This window comes from Lissotriton helveticus, chromosome 9, assembly GCF_964261635.1.
Source record: "Lissotriton helveticus chromosome 9, aLisHel1.1, whole genome shotgun sequence".
NCBI classification, from domain to species: domain Eukaryota; kingdom Metazoa; phylum Chordata; class Amphibia; order Caudata; family Salamandridae; genus Lissotriton; species Lissotriton helveticus.
In genome coordinates, this window is record NC_136070.1 from 620223851 (window position 1) to 620243699 (window position 19849).

The 19849-nt window shown below is 44.5% G+C and overlaps 1 protein-coding gene across 1 annotated transcript in view; it reads left to right on the plus strand.

Moving 5' to 3' along the window:
* LOC144781694 (cytochrome P450 2G1-like) overlaps positions 1–19849 on the plus strand; it is a 424926-nt gene that overhangs the window by 18994 nt on the left and 386083 nt on the right. Inside the window, exon 2 of the mRNA XM_078660670.1 lies at positions 18141–18303. Within this exon, the coding sequence (XP_078516796.1) occupies positions 18141–18303 (163 nt within the window). The remainder of the gene's footprint in view (positions 1–18140; positions 18304–19849) is intronic.

A 19849-nucleotide genomic window follows, 5' to 3' on the forward strand; every position in this document is an offset into this window, starting at 1 on the left:
AGAAAATATTACTGTGAAAAAATAGAACTAGCAAAAAACTCTAATAAATTACTTTATGAGACCACTAAACAGTTAGCTGGGTTAACTACAGATTTGACACCTCCCCCCTCTCAAGCCCTCTGTGATGACCTGTCTAACTTTTTCTTCAGCAAAGTTGATGATATTTATCGGGTGTTTGCCAATAACATCAATGTCCTCCCGAAACCCCGATCCCTCATCATGGCCCTACCTTTCTCCAGTTCAAAGAGGTAACCTGTGAGCAGATACATAATATTTCATCTTCTATAAAATCAGGCTCAGCCCTAGACCCATGTCCGTTGAAGGTCCTGCGCCCAATCATGGAAGTGGTTCTTCCGGCCATGACCACAATCTGTAACTCTATGTTTGACACAGGTATCTACCCAGAGATTTTAAAAAAGACCCTTATAAAACCTCTCCTTAAAAAATCCAACTTGGACAGGCAAGAACCTAAAAGCTATCGCCCAATTGCCAATCTTCCACTCTTGGCGAAAATAGTTGAGAAAATTATGAATGCTCAATTATCCTCCTTTCTCGAGGAACACAAACTTCTGGACGAATCACAGTTCGGCTTCCGCCAATTCCATGGAACTGAGACCGCCCTGGTTAAAGCGGCGGATGATATCAGAGCTATCCGGGTCGGGGGAGGAACGGCAGTTTTGATTCTGTTGGACCTGTCAGCGGCCTTCGACACGGTCGACCATGTCACTTTGGTCGACCGTGTCGAGGGCTTGGGCGTTCGATGTAATGCCAAGAGACTGCTCGCCTCCTTTCTTGCAAAGAGGTCCCAGGTTTTGACTGTTGGATCCTTCAAATCATCCCCCTTGTCACTACCATGCGGTGTCCCTCAAGGCTCATCCCTGAGTCCGACACTATTCAACATTTATGTGTCGGACCTTGCCCAAGTCATCCGGGCACATGGGATGAGCCTTACATCCTACGCTGATGACACCCAGTTGGTACTCGCCGTCAAGAATGATGGGCCTAAAATCGCTAGTAACTTCAATCAAGGCATGTCGGCAATTGGGAGTTGGATGGCTTCAAATTGCTTGAAATTGAATTCCGACAAATCGGAAGTTGTCATTTTCGGCAACCTATCCCGGCGTGGTCATCCAGCTGGTGGCCGTCATCCATGGGCCAGCCCCCGGCTCCAATTTGCAAGGTGAGGAACCTGGGAGTCATGTTTGATGATCGCCTAACCTTTCTACCACACGCAAATCAGATCTCCTCCTCAGCCTTTCATAAATTACGGCTTATTAAAAAAATTCAACCTTTTTTTACCTGAGACTGCTGGCAAAACATTGGTGAGCTCCCTGGATTTGTCTACTCTAGACTATTGTAATGCTCTGTTCTTATGTGCCCAAGAGAGAGTGTTACAGAAAATGCAGGCTATCCAAAATGCCGCTGCCAGGCTTTTAGGACGCATTCCCAAGTACCAATCGGTGTCACCCATTATAAAACAGCTCCACTGGTTACCAGTAAGAACGAGAATAAAATTCAAGTCTCTATGCCTAGTATACAAGGCTTTACATAATGTTGGACCTGCATTCTTCACTAAAAATCTCATCCCCTACCATCCTTCCAGAACACTACGATCAGCTAGCTCTCATGATCTGGTGGTACCACGTACCAAATTGGTCTCATGGGGAGATAGAAGATTCCTTGTAGCTGCACCAAAACTTTGGAATACCCTACCACATTCAATTAAAACAAGCACCTCCCTTTTGTCTTTCCGTAAGCAGCTTAAGACCTGGCTTTTTAATCAATGAACCTCCAGCTCCCCCCCCATTGGTTGAACACTGCAGTTACTCAGCGCCGAGATGCCCAAGGGCCTTCGTTCGCGCTTTATAAGTGTTAAAATAAATAAATAAATAAAATGGTTCATCTCTGTGTCTGACAGTGTCTATTTGTCTATGTGTATTAGATAGTGATGGTTTATCTCTGAGTAATTTACAGTGTCTGTCTGTGGTTAGTTGACAGTGTTGGTTCATCTCTGGGTGTCTGACAGTGTCTGTTTGTCTATGGTTAGTTGACAGTGTTGGTTCGTCTCTGGGTGTCTGACAGTGTCTATTTGTCTATGTGTATTAGATAGTGATGGTTTATCTCTGAGTAATTTACAGTGTCTGTCTATGGTTAGTTGACAGTGTTGGTTCATCTCTGGGTGTCTGACAGTGTCTGTTTGTCTATGGTTAGTTGACAGTGTTGCTTCGTTTCTTGGTGTCTGACAGTGTCTGTCTGTCTATGGTTAGTTGACAGTGTTGCTTCGTCTCTTGGTGTCTGACAGTGTCTGTTTGTCTATTGTTAGTTGACAGTGTTGGGTCGTCTCTGGGTGTCTGACAGTGTCTGTTTGTCTATGGTTAGTTGACAGTGTTGGTTCGTCTCTGGGTGTCTGACAGTGTCTGTTTGTCTATGGTTAGTTGACAGTGTTGCTTCGTCTCTTGGTGTCTGACAGTGTCTGTTTGTCTATGGATAGTTGACAGTGTTGGTTAGTCTCTGGGTGTCTGACAGTGTCTGTTTGTCTATGGATAGTTGACAGTGTTGGTTCGTCTCTGGGTGTCTGACAGCGTCTGTTTGTCTATGGGTATTTGATAGCGACAGTTTCTCTCTGAGTAAATTGCAGTGTCTGTTTGTCTATGGTTAGTTGACAGTGTTGGTTCTTCTCTGGGTGCCTCTGACAGTGTCTGTTTGTCTATGGTCAGTTGACAGTGTTGGTTCGTCTCTGGGTGTCTGACAGTGTCTATTTGTCTATGTGTATTAGATAGTGATGGTTTATCTCTGAGTAATTTACAGTGTCTGTCTATGGTTAGTTGACAGTGTTGGTTCATCTCTGGGTGTCTGACAGTGTCTGTTTGTCTATGGTTAGTTGACAGTGTTGCTTCGTTTCTTGGTGTCTGACAGTGTCTGTCTGTCTATGGTTAGTTGACAGTGTTGCTTCGTCTCTTGGTGTCTGACAGTGTCTGTTTGTCTATGGTTAGTTGACAGTGTTGGGTCGTCTCTGGGTGTCTGACAGTGTCTGTTTGTCTATGGTTAGTTGACAGTGTTGGTTCGTCTCTGGGTGTCTGACAGTGTCTGTTTGTCTATGGTTAGTTGACAGTGTTGCTTCGTCTCTTGGTGTCTGACAGTGTCTGTTTGTCTATGGATAGTTGACAGTGTTGGTTAGTCTCTGGGTGTCTGACAGTGTCTGTTTGTCTATGGATAGTTGACAGTGTTGGTTCGTCTCTGGGTGTCTGACAGCGTCTGTTTGTCTATGGGTATTTGATAGCGACAGTTTCTCTCTGAGTAAATTGCAGTGTCTGTTTGTCTATGGTTAGTTGAAGTGTTGGTTCTTCTCTGGGTCCCTCTGACAGTGTCTGTTTGTCTATGGTCAGTTGACAGTGTTGGTTCGTCTCTGGGTGTCTGACAGTGTCTATTTGTCTATGTGTATTAGATAGTGATGGTTTATCTCTGAGTAATTTACAGTGTCTGTCTATGGTTAGTTGACAGTGTTGCTTCGTCTCTTGGTGTCTGACAGTGTCTGTTTGTCTATGGTTAGTTGACAGTGTTGGTTCGTCTCTGGGTGTCTGACAGTGTCTGTTTGTCTATGGTTAGTTGACGGTGTTGGGTCGTCTCTGGGTGTCTGACAGTGTCTGTTTGTCTGTGGTTAGTTGACAGTGTTTGTTCGTCTCTGGGTGTCTGACAGTGTCTGTTTGTCTATGGTTAGTTGACAGTGTTTGTTCGTCTCTGGGTGTCTGACAGTGTCTGTTTGTCTGTGGTTAGTTGACAGTGTTGGTTCTTCTCTGGGTGTCTGACAGTGTCTGTTTGTCTATGGTTAGTTGACAGTGTTGTTTCTTCTCTGGGTGTCTCTGACAATGTCTGTTTGTCTATGGTCAGTTGACAGTGTTGGTTCGTCTCTGGGTGTCTGACAGTGTCTATTTGTCTATGTGTATTAGATAGTGATGGTTTATCTCTGAGTAATTTACAGTGTCTGTCTATGGTTAGTTGACAGTGTTGCTTCGTCTCTTGGTGTCTGACAGTGTCTGTCTATGGTTAGTTGACAGTGTTTGTTCGTCTCTGGGTGTCTGACAGTGTCTGTTTGTCTATGGTTAGTTGACAGTGTTTGTTCGTCTCTGGGTGTCTGACAGTGTCTGTTTGTCTATGGTTAGTTGACAGTGTTTGTTCGTCTCTGGGTGTCTGACAGTGTCTGTTTGTCTGTGGTTAGTTGACAGTGTTGGTTCTTCTCTGGGTGTCTGACAGTGTCTGTTTGTCTATGGTTAGTTGACAGTGTTGGTTCGTCTCTGGGTGTCTGACATTGTCTATTTGTCTATGTGTATTAGATAGTGATGGTTTATCTCTGAGTAATTTACAGTGTCTGTCTATGGTTAGGTGACAGTGTTGCTTCGTCTCTTGGTGTCTGACAGTGTCTGTCTGTCTATGGTTAGTTGACAGTGTTGCTTCGTCTCTTGGTGTCTGACAGTGTCTGTTTGTCTATGGTTAGTTGACAGTGTTTGTTCGTCTCTGGGTGTCTGACAGTGTCTGTTTGTCTATGGTTAGTTGACAGTGTTGGGTCGTCTCTGGGTGTCTGACAGTGTCTGTTTGTCTATGGTTAGTCTGACAGTGTCTGTTTGTCTGTGGTTAGTTGACAGTGTTGGTTCGTCTCTGGGTTTCTGACAGTGTCTGTTTGTCTGTGGTTAGTTGACAGTGTTGGTTCGTCTCTGGGTTTCTGACAGTGTCTGTTTTCCAATGGGTGTTTGTTAGTGTTGATTCGTCTCTGGGTAACTGAGAGTGCGTTGTTTTCAGAGTGTCTGATGGTGTGTTTGGGTCTCTTTGAACTTGATTGTGTCTGCTAGGTCCTTGATGCCTGAGTGCTGTGTTTTTCAGTCTGTGTGTTTGGTTGACGCCAAGGGTGCCTCAATGCTTCTCTTTTGACTTTTTGCTAAATGTTAACCTCCGACTGTGATAGTTTCTAGTGGTCTGTGTCTAATTTGATCTTTATCTCTAAATATGTCTGTTATTCTTTGCATTGTCTAATACTGTTTGTTGATCTGTTTTTACTCTAGAGTCTGTGTCTGAGTCATCCATTTTCTGATAGTATCCACTGGTGTTTATGCGTCTGGTGGTAGACATTGAGTTGGCTTGTTTGTGTTTGATAGTCTCTGTCATGTCTAGGTGTATGACAGTGTGTATTATTGACTCAGTGCCTAGTAGAACACATTGCAATTTGGATGTCTGACATTACTGCTGATTTCTAATATCAATGGCTAAACTCTTGATGTCATTGTGCTTTAGTGTTTATTGGACTCAGGGTAGATGGTAGCGTAAGTTACTTTTTGGTGTTTGATGGTAGATTTAGTCATTCTGTAATAGTGTTTGTTGGTCTCTGAGTTGCTGGTAGCGTATATTACCTTTGGGTGTTTGATTGTGGTCTAGTCATTGTGTGATAGTGTTTGTTGGTCTCTGGGGATGTTTGCAGTGGGGTAACACAGGCCCCGTAACCCCCAATCTCCAGGGAGCTTCCTCAGCACAGTAGTCTGTCTGAAGAGCTCCCGATTGAGTCTGGAGGGGGCCCCTCCACATACTTTGCAGGGGGGCCCCCTCAAGTTTCGTTACGCCACTGTTCGTGCAGTGGAGATGGGGGCAGTGGGTGAGGTTGTGGATGGAGAGAGGGTGAGATGGCGCGGGGGTGGAGAGAGTCAGCCAAATCAGAGGCTTAATGAGATAGAAGGGCAAGGCAGGCCCAGCGGGTAGATAGCGGGTGAGGTCAGGACTTGCTGACTGTGAATGAGATGGGACGACTGAAAAAATTACTGAAACAGAAGTGGGAACTGAGAGCATAAGGCAGGTGAAATGAATACACAGAGAGAGAGAGAGAGGGTGAGATTGGAGCATGGAGAGTGAGGAGGGGTGGGTGGGGTGGGGTTGGGTAGCTGACATTGTTGCATTGTTTCTGCAGAACTTTGTATTTCTTCAGCCCTTGTTCCATATTCTGCATCCGACTCATTTATCATCGTGAAGCGGGAGCGCGTCCGAGACCAGAGATGATATTTTTAGCCCGAAGAATGATGTCTGCTGCACTGGAAATGGTGTGAGCTCCGAGACACCAGGAGGGCTGTGCAAGCGCGGCTTCAGGGACAGCTTGCATCATCTAGTGCTGCCAGACTTCACCCCGCTCAGGTGACCTGAGCTCGGCAGCAATGCCTGCGAGTGAACCCAATGCAGCAGCGGCTCCCAATGGAAGCAGGGCTCCCACATCATTGTTTGTACTGGGCAGCAGGGCTCTCAAACTATAGGCGTGGTTGCTCCCAAATAATAATAAATAAATAAATAATAATAAGTCCACATTTTGTAAAGCGCACATCACCCACAAGGGTCTCTAGGTGCTGGGGGCCATCGGGAAGATTAAGCAAGCTATTGCCCAGAGTCACATGGTGCTGGGCTAATCTGCCGCCAGTGCCGGGGATCGAACCGTGATCCCCAGATTCCGGAGTCAGTCGCCCTAGCCGCGGTGCCACACCTCTTCCAAATGCTGACCTTACCTCCTGTCTCCCAGCAGAAGATCTCAAACATCCGATTGCTCCAATGTGGCTGCCAACTCAAGCCAAGTGCAAAATTTGAAAACAAGCTGTCTCCGCGTACACATCACCTGTCCGCGCAGGCACAGCGAACAGGAGACAGGGAGGGACAGGAGATGTGCACACGTGCGAGCAGCATTGAATGAAGCCAGAGAGGAGACGCCATGCGTGTGCCCTTGGCCTGTCCGGGCGCGCACATGGTTTGTCTCCCTTCACTACCAAAATCGACGACAATAGAGTCTCGCCAAGGCGAAGCATCGCATGCGCTGCATTCGCTAGGCGAGACCTAAAAACTGAATTATTTTAAACTTTTAGGCTCTTCGCCTTGTATTTATGATCCTGCTGCGCCGAGATATCCTTTCGGGGAAGATTCATGCGCATTACAAATAAAAAAAAAAATAATGAAACCTGGAAGAGTAGTACTGATTGTCATGCAACCATCAGGTTTTAAGAAATAGGGGTTACCCTAATCTGAAACTGGATAAATCATCTGGACCCTCTAGGCCAAACTTTATTCCTATTAACCTTCTACACGGTCATCGCTCTTTACAGACTGTCTTTAAACTCAAACCATTCCAGACTCTTGAAAAGGGACAATTCTTCATCCAATAAATAAAAAAGGACATGTAGAAAATACTAAAAACTATAGAGCTATAGACTTACTAGAAAACGAGGCCAACCTGTTAGCTAAAATTGTTCTATTTCAACTGGAAGAATGGGTACATCAGCAAACCTTCTTTCAATATTTCAAATAGGTACCAGAAAAGGCTCAGAGACCATGGACAATGCCACAATCTTAAACAAAATGTCACAAAAATCCTTTTTAAAGGGACTTCAGTATATACGTGCTTTTTGGAGATTATAGTGCGGTTTTGATTGTGTAAACAGAGGACTGCAAGGAACAGAGCTCACAACTTGGAGCATAGCCTCATCTCTGCTAGAAGCCATTCAGAATTCAGATACGGATACATTGGTGAGGATCAAAACTGGATTTGGCGCAAGAGTCAGCCGAAAAAATCATTACAAATCGCTTACTCAAGCAGGAATGTGGTTTGATTTTTTAATCTGTAGCAGACATGCTGACGAGCATCCCCAAAAAATAGTGCAAGAACAATAGCCCTGCGAACAACAGCCACCCTTGTTTTGTTGCTCTAATCAGATTGCGGTAAATATTTAGCATGCGTGGTGCGTAATTGCATGAAGTAGTTTAATGACCTAATCTTGGGACTTTCTTGTAACAAACTTAACTCAAAATCCCCCAAAATGCGCAAATCATGCTGCCGTAATGTAAATTTCACTCAAACCTAGTAAAATAAAGGTGCCACCTCTCATTTCAACTCGGGAGGCTTTATCTCAAACTAATTCCCGCAGTGACATACAGAGAAATTACATTTCAGAACCAAACTCCCAAGGAAGGAGTATATTTCTGAAAAACAAAAACTGGTGACTCCCATCCCTTTAGAGTTTTCTCTCGGCATATGGAGGACAGTGGCGTAACGAAACTTGAGGGGGCCCCCTGCAAAGTATGTGGAGGGGCCCCCTCCAGACTCAATCGGGAGCTCTTCAGACAGACTACTGTGCTGAGGAAGCTCCCTGGAGATTGGGGGTTACGGGGCCTGTGTTACCCCACTGCAAACATCCCCAGAGACCAACAAACACTATCACACAATGACTAGACCACAATCAAACACCCAAAGGTAATATACGCTACCAGCAACTCAGAGACCAACAAACACTATTACAGAATGACTAAATCTACCATCAAACACCAAAAAGTAACTTACGCTACCATCTACCCTGAGTCCAATAAACACTAAAGCACAATGACATCAAGAGTTTAGCCATTGATATTAGAAATCAGCAGTAATGTCAGACATCCAAATTGCAATGTGTTCTACTAGGCACTGAGTCAATAATACACACTGTCATACACCTAGACATGACAGAGACTATCAAACACAAACAAGCCAACTCAATGTCTACCACCAGACGCATAAACACCAGTGGATACTATCAGAAAATGGATGACTAAGACACAGACTCTAGAGTAACCCTGGGCGTAGTTCGCGGAGCCGCACTCCGCGGAGCTACGCGAAGACGCAGTTGCACTCCGCGACCTTCGCGTAGCTCCGCGGACATGCGTAGTAGCTTGCTAGACCCGTTCGCGCGCCGTTTTTCGTCTTCGGGAGCGCGGTGCGCGTGTTCGGGGCGCTGCCTGCATGCTCGAGATAGCTAGCGCGCTAAGTTACTCAAGAGGTTTGTCCCGCCCGCTTGCGTTCCCTTATTTCCAAAGTGCGTGATCGCGTCAAATATCGCGCGAACTTACCCCGGCGCACGCGATAATGTTATTCAGCGCGCGGGAACTACGCTACGCACCGGATCGCGGAGTAATCGACAGCTTCGCGTTCTCCGTAGAACGCGGAGTTGCCAAAACTCCGCAAGCTCCGCGAACGGAGCGTAGTTCTTCGCCCAGGGTTACTCTAGAGTAAAAACAGATCAACAAGCAGATCAACAAACAGTATTAGACAATGCAAAGAATAACAGACATATTTAGAGATAAAGATCAAATTAGACACAGACCACTAGAAACTATCACAGTCGGAGGTTAACATTTAGCAAAAAGTCAAAAGAGAAGCATTGAGGCACCCTTGGCGTCAACCAAACACACAGACTGAAAAACACAGCACTCAGGCATCAAGGACCTAGCAGACACAATCAAGTTCAAAGAGACCCAAACACACCATCAGACACTCTGAAAACAACGCACGCTCTCAGTTACCCAGAGACGAATCAACACTAACAAACACCCATTGGAAAACAGACACTGTCAGAAACCCAGAGACGAACCAACACTGTCAACTAACCACAGACAAACAGACACTGTCAGAAACCCAGAGACGAACCAACACTGTCAACTAACCACAGACAAACAGACACTGTCAGACTAACCATAGACAAACAGACACTGTCAGACACCCAGAGACGACCCAACACTGTCAACTAACCATAGACAAACAGACACTGTCAGACACCCAGAGACGAACCAACACTGTCAACTAACCATAGACAAACAGACACTGTCAGACACCAAGAGACGAAGCAACACTGTCAACTAACCATAGACAGACAGACACTGTCAGACACCAAGAGACGAAGCAACACTGTCACCTAACCATAGACAGACACTGTAAATTACTCAGAGATAAACCATCACTATCTAATACACATAGACAAATAGACAATGTCAGACACCCAGAGACGAACCAACACTGTCAACTAACCATAGACAAACAGACACTGTCAGACACCCAGAGAAGAACCAACACTGTCAACTAACCACAGACAAACAGACACTGTCAGACACCCAGAGACGAACAAACACTGTCAACTAACCATAGACAAACAGACACTGTCAGACACCCAGAGACGAACAAACACTGTCAACTAACCATAGACAAACAGACACTGTCAGACACCCAGAGACGAACAAACACTGTCAACTAACCATAGACAGACACTGTCAGACACCAAGAGACGAAGCAACACTGTCAACTAACCATAGACAGACACTGTAAATTACTCAGAGATAAACCATCACTATCTAATACACATAGACAAATAGACACTGTCAGACACCCAGAGACGAACCAACACTGTCAACTGACCATAGACAAACAGACATTGTCAGAGACACCCAGAGAAGAACCAACACTGTCAACTAACCATAGACAAACAGACACTGTCAGACACCCAGAGAAGAACCAACACTGTCAACTAACCACAGACAAACAGACACTGTCAGACACCCAGAGACGAACAAACACTGTCAACTAACCATAGACAAACAGACACTGTCAGACACCCAGAGACGAACAAACACTGTCAACTAACCACAGACAAACAGACACTGTCAGACACCCAGAGACGAACAAACACTGTCAACTAACCATAGACAAACAGACACTGTCAGACACCCAGAGACGACCCAACACCGTCAACTAACCATAGACAAACAGACACTGTCAGACACCCAGAGACGAACCAACACTGTCAACTAACCATAGACAAACAGACACTGTCAGACACCAAGAGACGAAGCAACACTGTCAACTAACCATAGACAGACACTGTAAATTACTCAGAGATAAACCATCACTATCTAATACACATAGACAAATAGACACTGTCAGACACCCAGAGACGAACCAACACTGTCAACTGACCATAGACAAACAGACACTGTCAGAGGGACCCAGAGAAGAACCAACACTTCAACTAACCATAGACAAACAGACACTGCAATTTACTCAGAGAGAAACTGTCGCTATCAAATACCCATAGACAAACAGACGCTGTCAGACACCCAGAGACGAACCAACACTGTCAACTATCCATAGACAAACAGACACTGTCAGACACCCAGAGACTAACCAACACTGTCAACTATCCATAGACAAACAGACACTGTCAGACACCAAGAGACGAAGCAACACTGTCAACTAACCATAGACAAACAGACACTGTCAGACACCCAGAGACGAACCAACACTGTCAACTAACCATAGACAAACAGACACTGTCAGACACCCAGAGACGACCCAACACTGTCAACTAACCATAGACAAACAGACACTGTCAGACACCAAGAGACGAAGCAACACTGTCAACTAACCATAGACAGACAGACACTGTCAGACACCAAGAAACGAAGCAACACTGTCAACTAACCATAGACAAACAGACACTGTCAGACACCCAGAGATGAACCAACACTGTCAACTAACCATAGACAGACACTGTAAATTACTCAGAGATAAACCATCACTATCTAATACACATAGACAAATAGACACTGTCAGACACCCAGAGACGAACCAACACTGTCAACTGACCATAGACAAACAGACACTGTCAGAGGCACCCAGAGAAGAACCAACACTGTCAACTAACCATAGACAAACAGACACTGCAATTTACTCAGAGAGAAACTGTCGCTATCAAATACCCATAGACAAACAGACGCTGTCAGACACCCAGAGACGAACCAACACTGTCAACTATCCATAGACAAACAGACACTGTCAGACACCCAGAGACTAACCAACACTCTCAACTATCCATAGACAAACAGACACTGTCAGACACCAAGAGACGAAGCAACACTGTCAACTAACCATAGACAAACAGACACTGTCAGACACCCAGAGACGAACCAACACTGTCAACTAACCATAGACAAACAGACACTGTCAGACACCCAGAGACGACCCAACACTGTCAACTAACAATAGACAAACAGACACTGTCAGACACCAAGAGACGAAGCAACACTGTCAACTAACCATAGACAGACAGACACTGTCAGACACCAAGAAACGAAGCAACACTGTCAACTAACCATAGACAAACAGACACTGTCAGACACCCAGAGATGAACCAACACTGTCAACTAACCATAGACAGACACTGTAAATTACTCAGAGATAAACCATCACTATCTAATACACATAGACAAATAGACACTGTCAGACACCCAGAGACGAACCAACACTGTCAACTAACCATAGACAAACAGACACTGTCAGACACCCAGAGATGAACCAACACTGTCAACTAACCACAGACAGACACTGTAAATTACTCAGAGATAAACCATCACTATCTAATACACATAGACAAATAGACACTGTCAGACACAGAGATGAACCATTTTATTTATTTATTTATTTTAACACTTATAAAGCGCGAACGAAGGCCCTTGGGCATCTCGGCGCTGAGTAACTGCAGTGTTCAACCAATGGGGGGGGAGCTGGAGGTTCATTGAATAAAAAGCCAGGTCTTAAGCTGCTTACGGAAAGACAAAAGGGAGGTGCTTGTTTTAATTGAATGTGGTAGGGTATTCCAAAGTTTTGGTGCAGCTACAAGGAATCTTCTATCTCCCCATGAGACCAATTTGGTACGTGGTACCACCAGATCATGAGAGCTAGCTGATCGTAGTGTTCTGGAAGGATGGTAGGGGATGAGATTTTTAGTGAAGAATGCAGGTCCAACATTATGTAAAGCCTTGTATACTAGGCATAGAGACTTGAATTTTATTCTCGTTCTTACTGGTAACCAGTGGAGCTGTTTTATAATGGGTGACACCGATTGGTACTTGGGAATGCGTCCTAAAAGCCTGGCAGCGGCATTTTGGATAGCCTGCATTTTCTGTAACACTCTCTCTTGGGCACATAAGAACAGAGCATTACAATAGTCTAGAGTAGACAAATCCAGGGAGCTCACCAATGTTTTGCCAGCAGTCTCAGGTAAAAAAGGTTGAATTTTTTTAATAAGCCGTAATTTATGAAAGGCTGAGGAGGAGATCTGATTTGCGTGTGGTAGAAAGGTTAGGCGATCATCAAACATGACTCCCAGGTTCCTCACCTTGCAAATTGGAGCCGGGGGCTGGCCCATGGATGACGGCCACCAGCTGGATGACCACGCCGGGATAGGTTGCCGAAAATGACAACTTCCGATTTGTCGGAATTCAATTTCAAGCAATTTGAAGCCATCCAACTCCCAATTGCCGACATGCCTTGATTGAAGTTACTAGCGATTTTAGGCCCATCATTCTTGACGGCGAGTACCAACTGGGTGTCATCAGCGTAGGATGTAAGGCTCATCCCATGTGCCCGGATGACTTGGGCAAGGTCCGACACATAAATGTTGAATAGTGTCGGACTCAGGGATGAGCCTTGAGGGACACCGCATGGTAGTGACAAGGGGGATGATTTGAAGGATCCAACAGTCACAACCTGGGACCTCTTTGCAAGAAAGGAGGTGAGCAGTCTCTTGGCATTACATCGAACGCCCAAGCCCTCGACACGGTCGACCAAAGTGACATGGTCGACCGTGTCGAAGGCCGCTGACAGGTCCAACAGAATCAAAACTGCCGTTCCTCCCCCGACCCGGATAGCTCTGATATCATCCGCCGCTTTAACCAGGGCGGTCTCAGTTCCATGGAATTGGCGGAAGCCGAACTGTGATTCGTCCAGAAGTTTGTGTTCCTCGAGAAAGGAGGATAATTGAGCATTCATAATTTTCTCAACTATTTTCGCCAAGAGTGGAAGATTGGCAATTGGGCGATAGCTTTTAGGTTCTTCCCTGTCCAAGTTGGATTTTTTAAGGAGAGGTTTTATAAGGGTCTTTTTTAAAATCTCTGGGTAGATACCTGTGTCAAACATAGAGTTACAGATTGTGGTCATGGCCGGAAGAACCACTTCCATGATTGGGCGCAGGACCTTCAACGGACATGGGTCTAGGGCTGAGCCTGATTTTATAGAAGATGAAATATTATGTATCTGCTCACAGGTTACCTCTTTGAACTGGAGAAAGGTAGGGCCATGATGAGGGATCGGGGGTTTCGGGAGGACATTGATGTTATTGGCAAACACCCGATAAATATCATCAACTTTGCTGAAGAAAAAGTTAGACAGGTCATCACAGAGGGCTTGAGAGGGGGGAGGTGTCAAATCTGTAGTTAACCCAGCTAACTGTTTAGTGGTCTCATAAAGTAATTTATTAGAGTTTTTTGCTAGTTCTATTTTTTCACAGTAATATTTTCTCTTGGCTTCGGAAATTAAGATTTTGTATTTGGTCACTGACTCTTTGTACTTGGATTTGGCTTCCTCTTCATAATCCTTTCTCCAGTGCCTCTCTCTATTCCTACACTGTTGCTTTTGAGTGCGTAGTGCCTCTGAGTACCATGGGGCCGAGGGAGCAGGTCTATTACGAGACCATCACTATCAAATTCACATAGACAGACACTGTGAGACACCCAGAGATAAACAGTCAATATCAAATCGTCATAGACAAACAAACACTGTCAGACACCCAGAGATAAACCATTACTAATAACTACCCATAGACAAACAGACACTGTCAGCCATCCAGAGATAAACCGTCAGTACCAAATACCCATAGACAGACACGGTCAGACACCCAGAGATGGTCTGTTACTATCAACTACCCATAAACAAACAAGACACTGGCAGGCACTCAAAGATAAACCGTCGGTACCAAATACCCATAGACAGACACGGTCAGACACCCAGAGATGGTCTGTTACTATCAAGTACCAGTAAACAAACAGCCGTTGTCAAACACCCAGGGATGAACCAACACTATCAAAAGTCCCAAATATTGTACAGCGGAGGGTTGATGCTTTCGAGGATAGTGGAGGAGAAGGGAAAGGGTGGATGGCGGTGTGTAGAGTGGTTGGTAGACCAGAGGGTTCACATAAGTCTCTGTAACTCCTTCGGTGCAGAGAGGGGGTGCCTGCAAGGGCCCCATTCAGCTCAAAGCCGATGTGTGTTTGTGAGACATTGGTGACTCGAGTCCCTCATCACATATCACATTCAGGAGGGGGGGGGCGTCTTTCTGCATTGTGACTTCAGGGGCTGGAATCAGGGCTCTGTGAGAAACTGTGAAAAGGACCAACAGAGGCCTTTGGCTGCTTGTCTGCAGCGGGAGGAGGGGGGGGGGGGGCTTTAGGAACGGCAGATCGTCTGGTGTCCTTTGCTTCTTCTGACCAGCTGTGTATAATTACTTAACCCCTGTTTACTTTTGATGACTCCAGGGGAAGGCATCTTGTGACTTGACCCCAGTGACGCTAGTGACGCTCTTGCTGGTGCACAGCAGGAGAGGATGAAGGGCGAGGCGGCAGTCAGTCCGTGTTTTGCAGCACACACGTGTATGGAAACATATGCTTCACTTACACACTAACAGTGCAAAACATTTCAAAACAAAACAGCAACTTTGAAAGAAGTGGTGTGAGGGAGAGGAGGTGGAAGAGTGGGGTGGAGGAAGGGACGAGCAGAGATTGAAGTTTGGGTTGGGGAGGGCAGAGGATGAAGAGTGAGTGACCCGGGGAACGAGGGAGAGGGCAAGGGGCCCCTCACAGCTCACTCACTGTCTCCTCTTGTGCCTTGAGGCCCAGGAGTGAGGGCAGGGTGTCTCTCACAGCTCACTCGCCTTCTCTGGGGCTCGGCTCGGTAGCTTGTGATGTCCGGAGAGTGAGACCCTCAGAGGCCTGCACAGAGCATCCCTCGACTCTGAGGGTGAGGGTCCGGAGGGTCCGAGTCCAATCTGGTGAGTACAGCTCACAGTTCACACCCGTCCTCAGAACAGGGGTCCTCAGACAATTATCCCTTGACCCCTCACCCCACTTCCTGGAATCGGAAGAGCTCTCCTTGCTGGTGTAGCAGCCCAGGCTCCAGAGAGGCCTGGCCGGTGCTGCAGTTGCGCACCATTTAATTAATGAAGAACGAACCTCTGAGGCCTGGCTGGGGCAAAGGCTGCGCCTGCGTGCTGTGTACACCATTTAATTTATTAAGAGGCTGGGGGGCCCCGGGGGCCCCTGGGAAGGGGACTTGGGGCCGGGCCCCCCCCGCAACGCGGGGGCTGCGGGGGCCTGTGTTACGCCCCTGATGGAGGACATTATTAGCTTTTTTCTGTTCATCTGATGGGGAGATATAAAAACATACATTACGCTGTCAACCCTAAATAGGGCAGGTGGTGTAATGCCCTGCTTATGACACCCCTTAGTCCATCAGGATACCTGAGTAACCTTTCTGTCTATGTAGCGAACAGGGGCTCCGTTTATAGAAGCCTTACAGTTTGTGCATCTCAAAATGAGATGGTTCGACTGAGAGTTTGACAGATGCGGTACTCCATCATGTTTGTGATGGAGTACCCTGTCTGTCAAACTCTGAATTGGGCCCTCAGTCTCTTACACCTAGTTCTCCCCAACAGTTGGACAGGCTAGTCAGCATGTTAGCCACTTCTTTTCAAGCACCTTTTTCCAGGGCCATTCTATTGTGAAATCATTCAGAGTTTAAAGATAAAACATCTAGAAAGGAGCCTCAACCACACAAATATGAGTATATTAGAGTGAGACACTCTAGGGTACATTTCATGGTTACTGGGTCTTCTGGAAGCTTGTAATGGCCCCAAAATATTCACTACATCCTCAGTTCGTGGCCTAGAACCAGATGCTAGCCAATGTGACTATGGGGCCCAGTGTGGCCGGTTCTCAACTGGAGGAACATGATCAAGAAAGCAGTTATCACTGTATATAGTTTGTTTAGAGATTCGTGCAGGGCTCTTTGTGCTCTTCAGGTTCACAAAGGACAGGCCGAATTGTGCAGTCTGGCTGCGTATGGACAATCTTACTACTGTCAGATATATATATATATATTACGATCCAAGGATTCCAAAACACAAGGAATTCAGGCGAGCCCACAGCAGTTGCAGTAAGTGAAGTCTTTATTTTTCTTGGCAGATAGGACGACGCGTTTCGACCACGTCCGTGGTCTTGGTCACATGATATATGATATATATATCTAGAGGTTTCACAAAATCTAAGCCATTGACAGAGATAGCAAAAACCTTTTCGGAGTTTTGCCTAAATCACAGGAAATTAATGAGGGTGCAGTACTTAACGGGCATCCACAATTCAGTAGCGGATTGAGTCACCAGAAATAAGAAAGATTACAGCAATTGGTGGCATCTTCTGCTACATGATTTCCTTGAGTTGGACCATTGGTAGGTTCCATTATCTATAAATCTGTTGTTGAACCATTTAAATGATCAGCTGGATAAGTTTTACAGTTGGAGACTAGATCTGCAAATATTAGAGTCTGATGCTTCCAATCAATATTGGTCATTAGACAGTCCCAATACTTTTAAGAAAGGCATGGATGTAAATATTATCCCTTCTCTATCTGATATCGTAAGCTACTTTGTCCCCCCACCCCGAATATGAATGTAGGCATGAGTGAATGCTTTCCTGTCTCTTCTAGCGTCAAATTCTACAAATCAGAGTGCTCCCTAAAGGTTGTCTTTCCTATTGGTCTTTCTGTTTTTATTAATTATTTTTTCTGTTTTTTGTATGGACTTTAGTTTGCTCTGCATCATGAAAAGGGAAAGTTCATGTATTCAGACTGTTTCGTATGTATTAGGGTGTGTATCAATTGGTTACCTAGTTCTGTGTACAATATCAGGAATTACTGGAAATTACGATTTCATATGCTTTCTAGGTGGTTGCTGTAGATACAAATGCCAGATTCGAGAATGCATAATATTCTCCTCTGTGTCTTAACTAACTAAGGGCTTTCCTTCACTTCTCTAGCTAGGAAAAATGGCATTGCTAATCTTTTTGACAAAGCAGTTTAAATTGACCGGCTTATCAATGAACCTCAGGAAGAAATCATGTGTTGGGAAGTTTTCAAAGAACTGACCACCCAAAGACCTCACCTTTGAATAAAAAGCAAAATCATTACCAACCCAACACATACGCGATACAGATGTTTGTCTTTTTTTAAATGATACAAGCTCCTTTTGTCACCTAAAGGGGACATACAAATTGTACTATGTGCCTTGAAAAATTACATGCGTTATTAAATATATCAGAAGATACCAGTTGCTTGTTTTCTGAACACCTTACTTTGCAAAAACAATTTCTCATGTAAATATGGAGGCTCCAATATTCGTCTTGATGATTTTTTTCTCTTACTTTTTTCCTTATCCACACAGCCCAGTAAAACGTATGGGCCAGTATTTATGCTGTACTTTGGCTCGCAACCAGTGCTCGTGCTATGCGGGTATGAGGCGGTGAAGGAAGCGCTTGTGGATCAAGGAGACGTCTTCAGTGGACGAGGAAACTTTTCAGTAATCCGTATGGTCTCCAAAGGATATGGTAAATAATTCTACTTTATCATTATCCATGCAGAAAATATAGAATCATGCTGCTTTGCACCCCACAACGAAGCTATAAACAATTTTGAGATCTCAGTCCACTGCTCAAATGTCTTAAGTTCTGGATTAAATGCTATTCTGGGTACTTTATAATTCATTTTTTACTTATGTATTCACTTATTTGTGTAGTTCTTTTCTGTAGCACATAAAAAACGTCATTTTAGAGAACGTAATTTCACTATATGTTAAAAAGGATCAATCGGTTCTGGGTCATACATAAGGGTTATAAATAAGGCAGAGAGAGAGAAAAGAAACAAGACACATTGTCTATAAACCTCTGGAATGTACAACCTGCTGGAGTCTGGTTTGTTAAAACATAAAGTCATGAACAAGTCTTGAAATTGGTAGATCCAGTATTTTACATGACACAGGTATAGCCCTACATATCCAGTTCTGCAAGGTACTAGTTTGATATGTGCAAATGATAGTAAGTTGACTTTAATCATTGAAGCTGCAAATCTGAAATATGTGGGTGAATGGACTTAAATAGAATCTTTAAAAATTGTTGATAGCAGGAGATTTGCCTGGAGACGTTGTGAGAATGGTAGAATAATGCATGGAAACTGCTGCATGCAGGGACCATCTTTAACTTTGAATAGCAACCATTATGTTTGTATTATGTCAGGTGAAACTAAAAGTCTTTGGTGCGTATGAGAATTTGCTAATAGCAGGAAGGGTTAATTTTTTTGTTCATTAGTTGATATCATGAAGTCAGCCGGTGGTTCCAGGCAGCATCTTTGATTTCAGAAAATTTTATTAGAGACATTTTTTCAGTACATATACAGTGAAGGCAATACTGGTAAACCCATTCATTAAAACCACAAGTCAGAGTAATTAAGATAGACACAGTTTGATGTTGAACGAACCAAGTGAAAGACCATGCATCATGTGGAGGGGAGCCTCGCACTAATGGGAACAAAACTTGATGGGTCATAGTTTACAGACCTTTATAGAGGTAAATATCATTCATTGGTATCATTAAACTGTTTTGGCCTCCTCAAGGGCTAATGATTGGCTCCAATTAATGGTAGCATCAATTAAATAAATCAAGATCAGAAGAGGTCTAGAGAGAGAATTGAACATTTTCCTAATGGTGACCAGTCATGGTGATGGAGCAGATTTCATCTGCAGTCAGGCATTGTTTTATTTTTGTGCTACAGACAGGCTGCATTTAAATTGCCACGCACATTTTGGTGCAGGTTAAAAACATGGCACATGAAAAACATGAAAGTGAGGCCTGAAAATGCTTTTGCTGAATTAACATGTGTTTTTTTTGCAATGTAGAGAAAAAGTGGCCTTTTTACCTTTGAGGATTAATAGAATGTGTTTCTCTCTTCCCAGCTCATCCATGTAATCTAGATTTATTATTCCTGTCTTAAAGGACTTTGACTTGTTGCATATTTTGATAAACATTTTCAGTTAATAACACCTCTTTTTATAATGTGTGTGAATTAATAATGCACTTGGGAAACATAATGGACTGATTT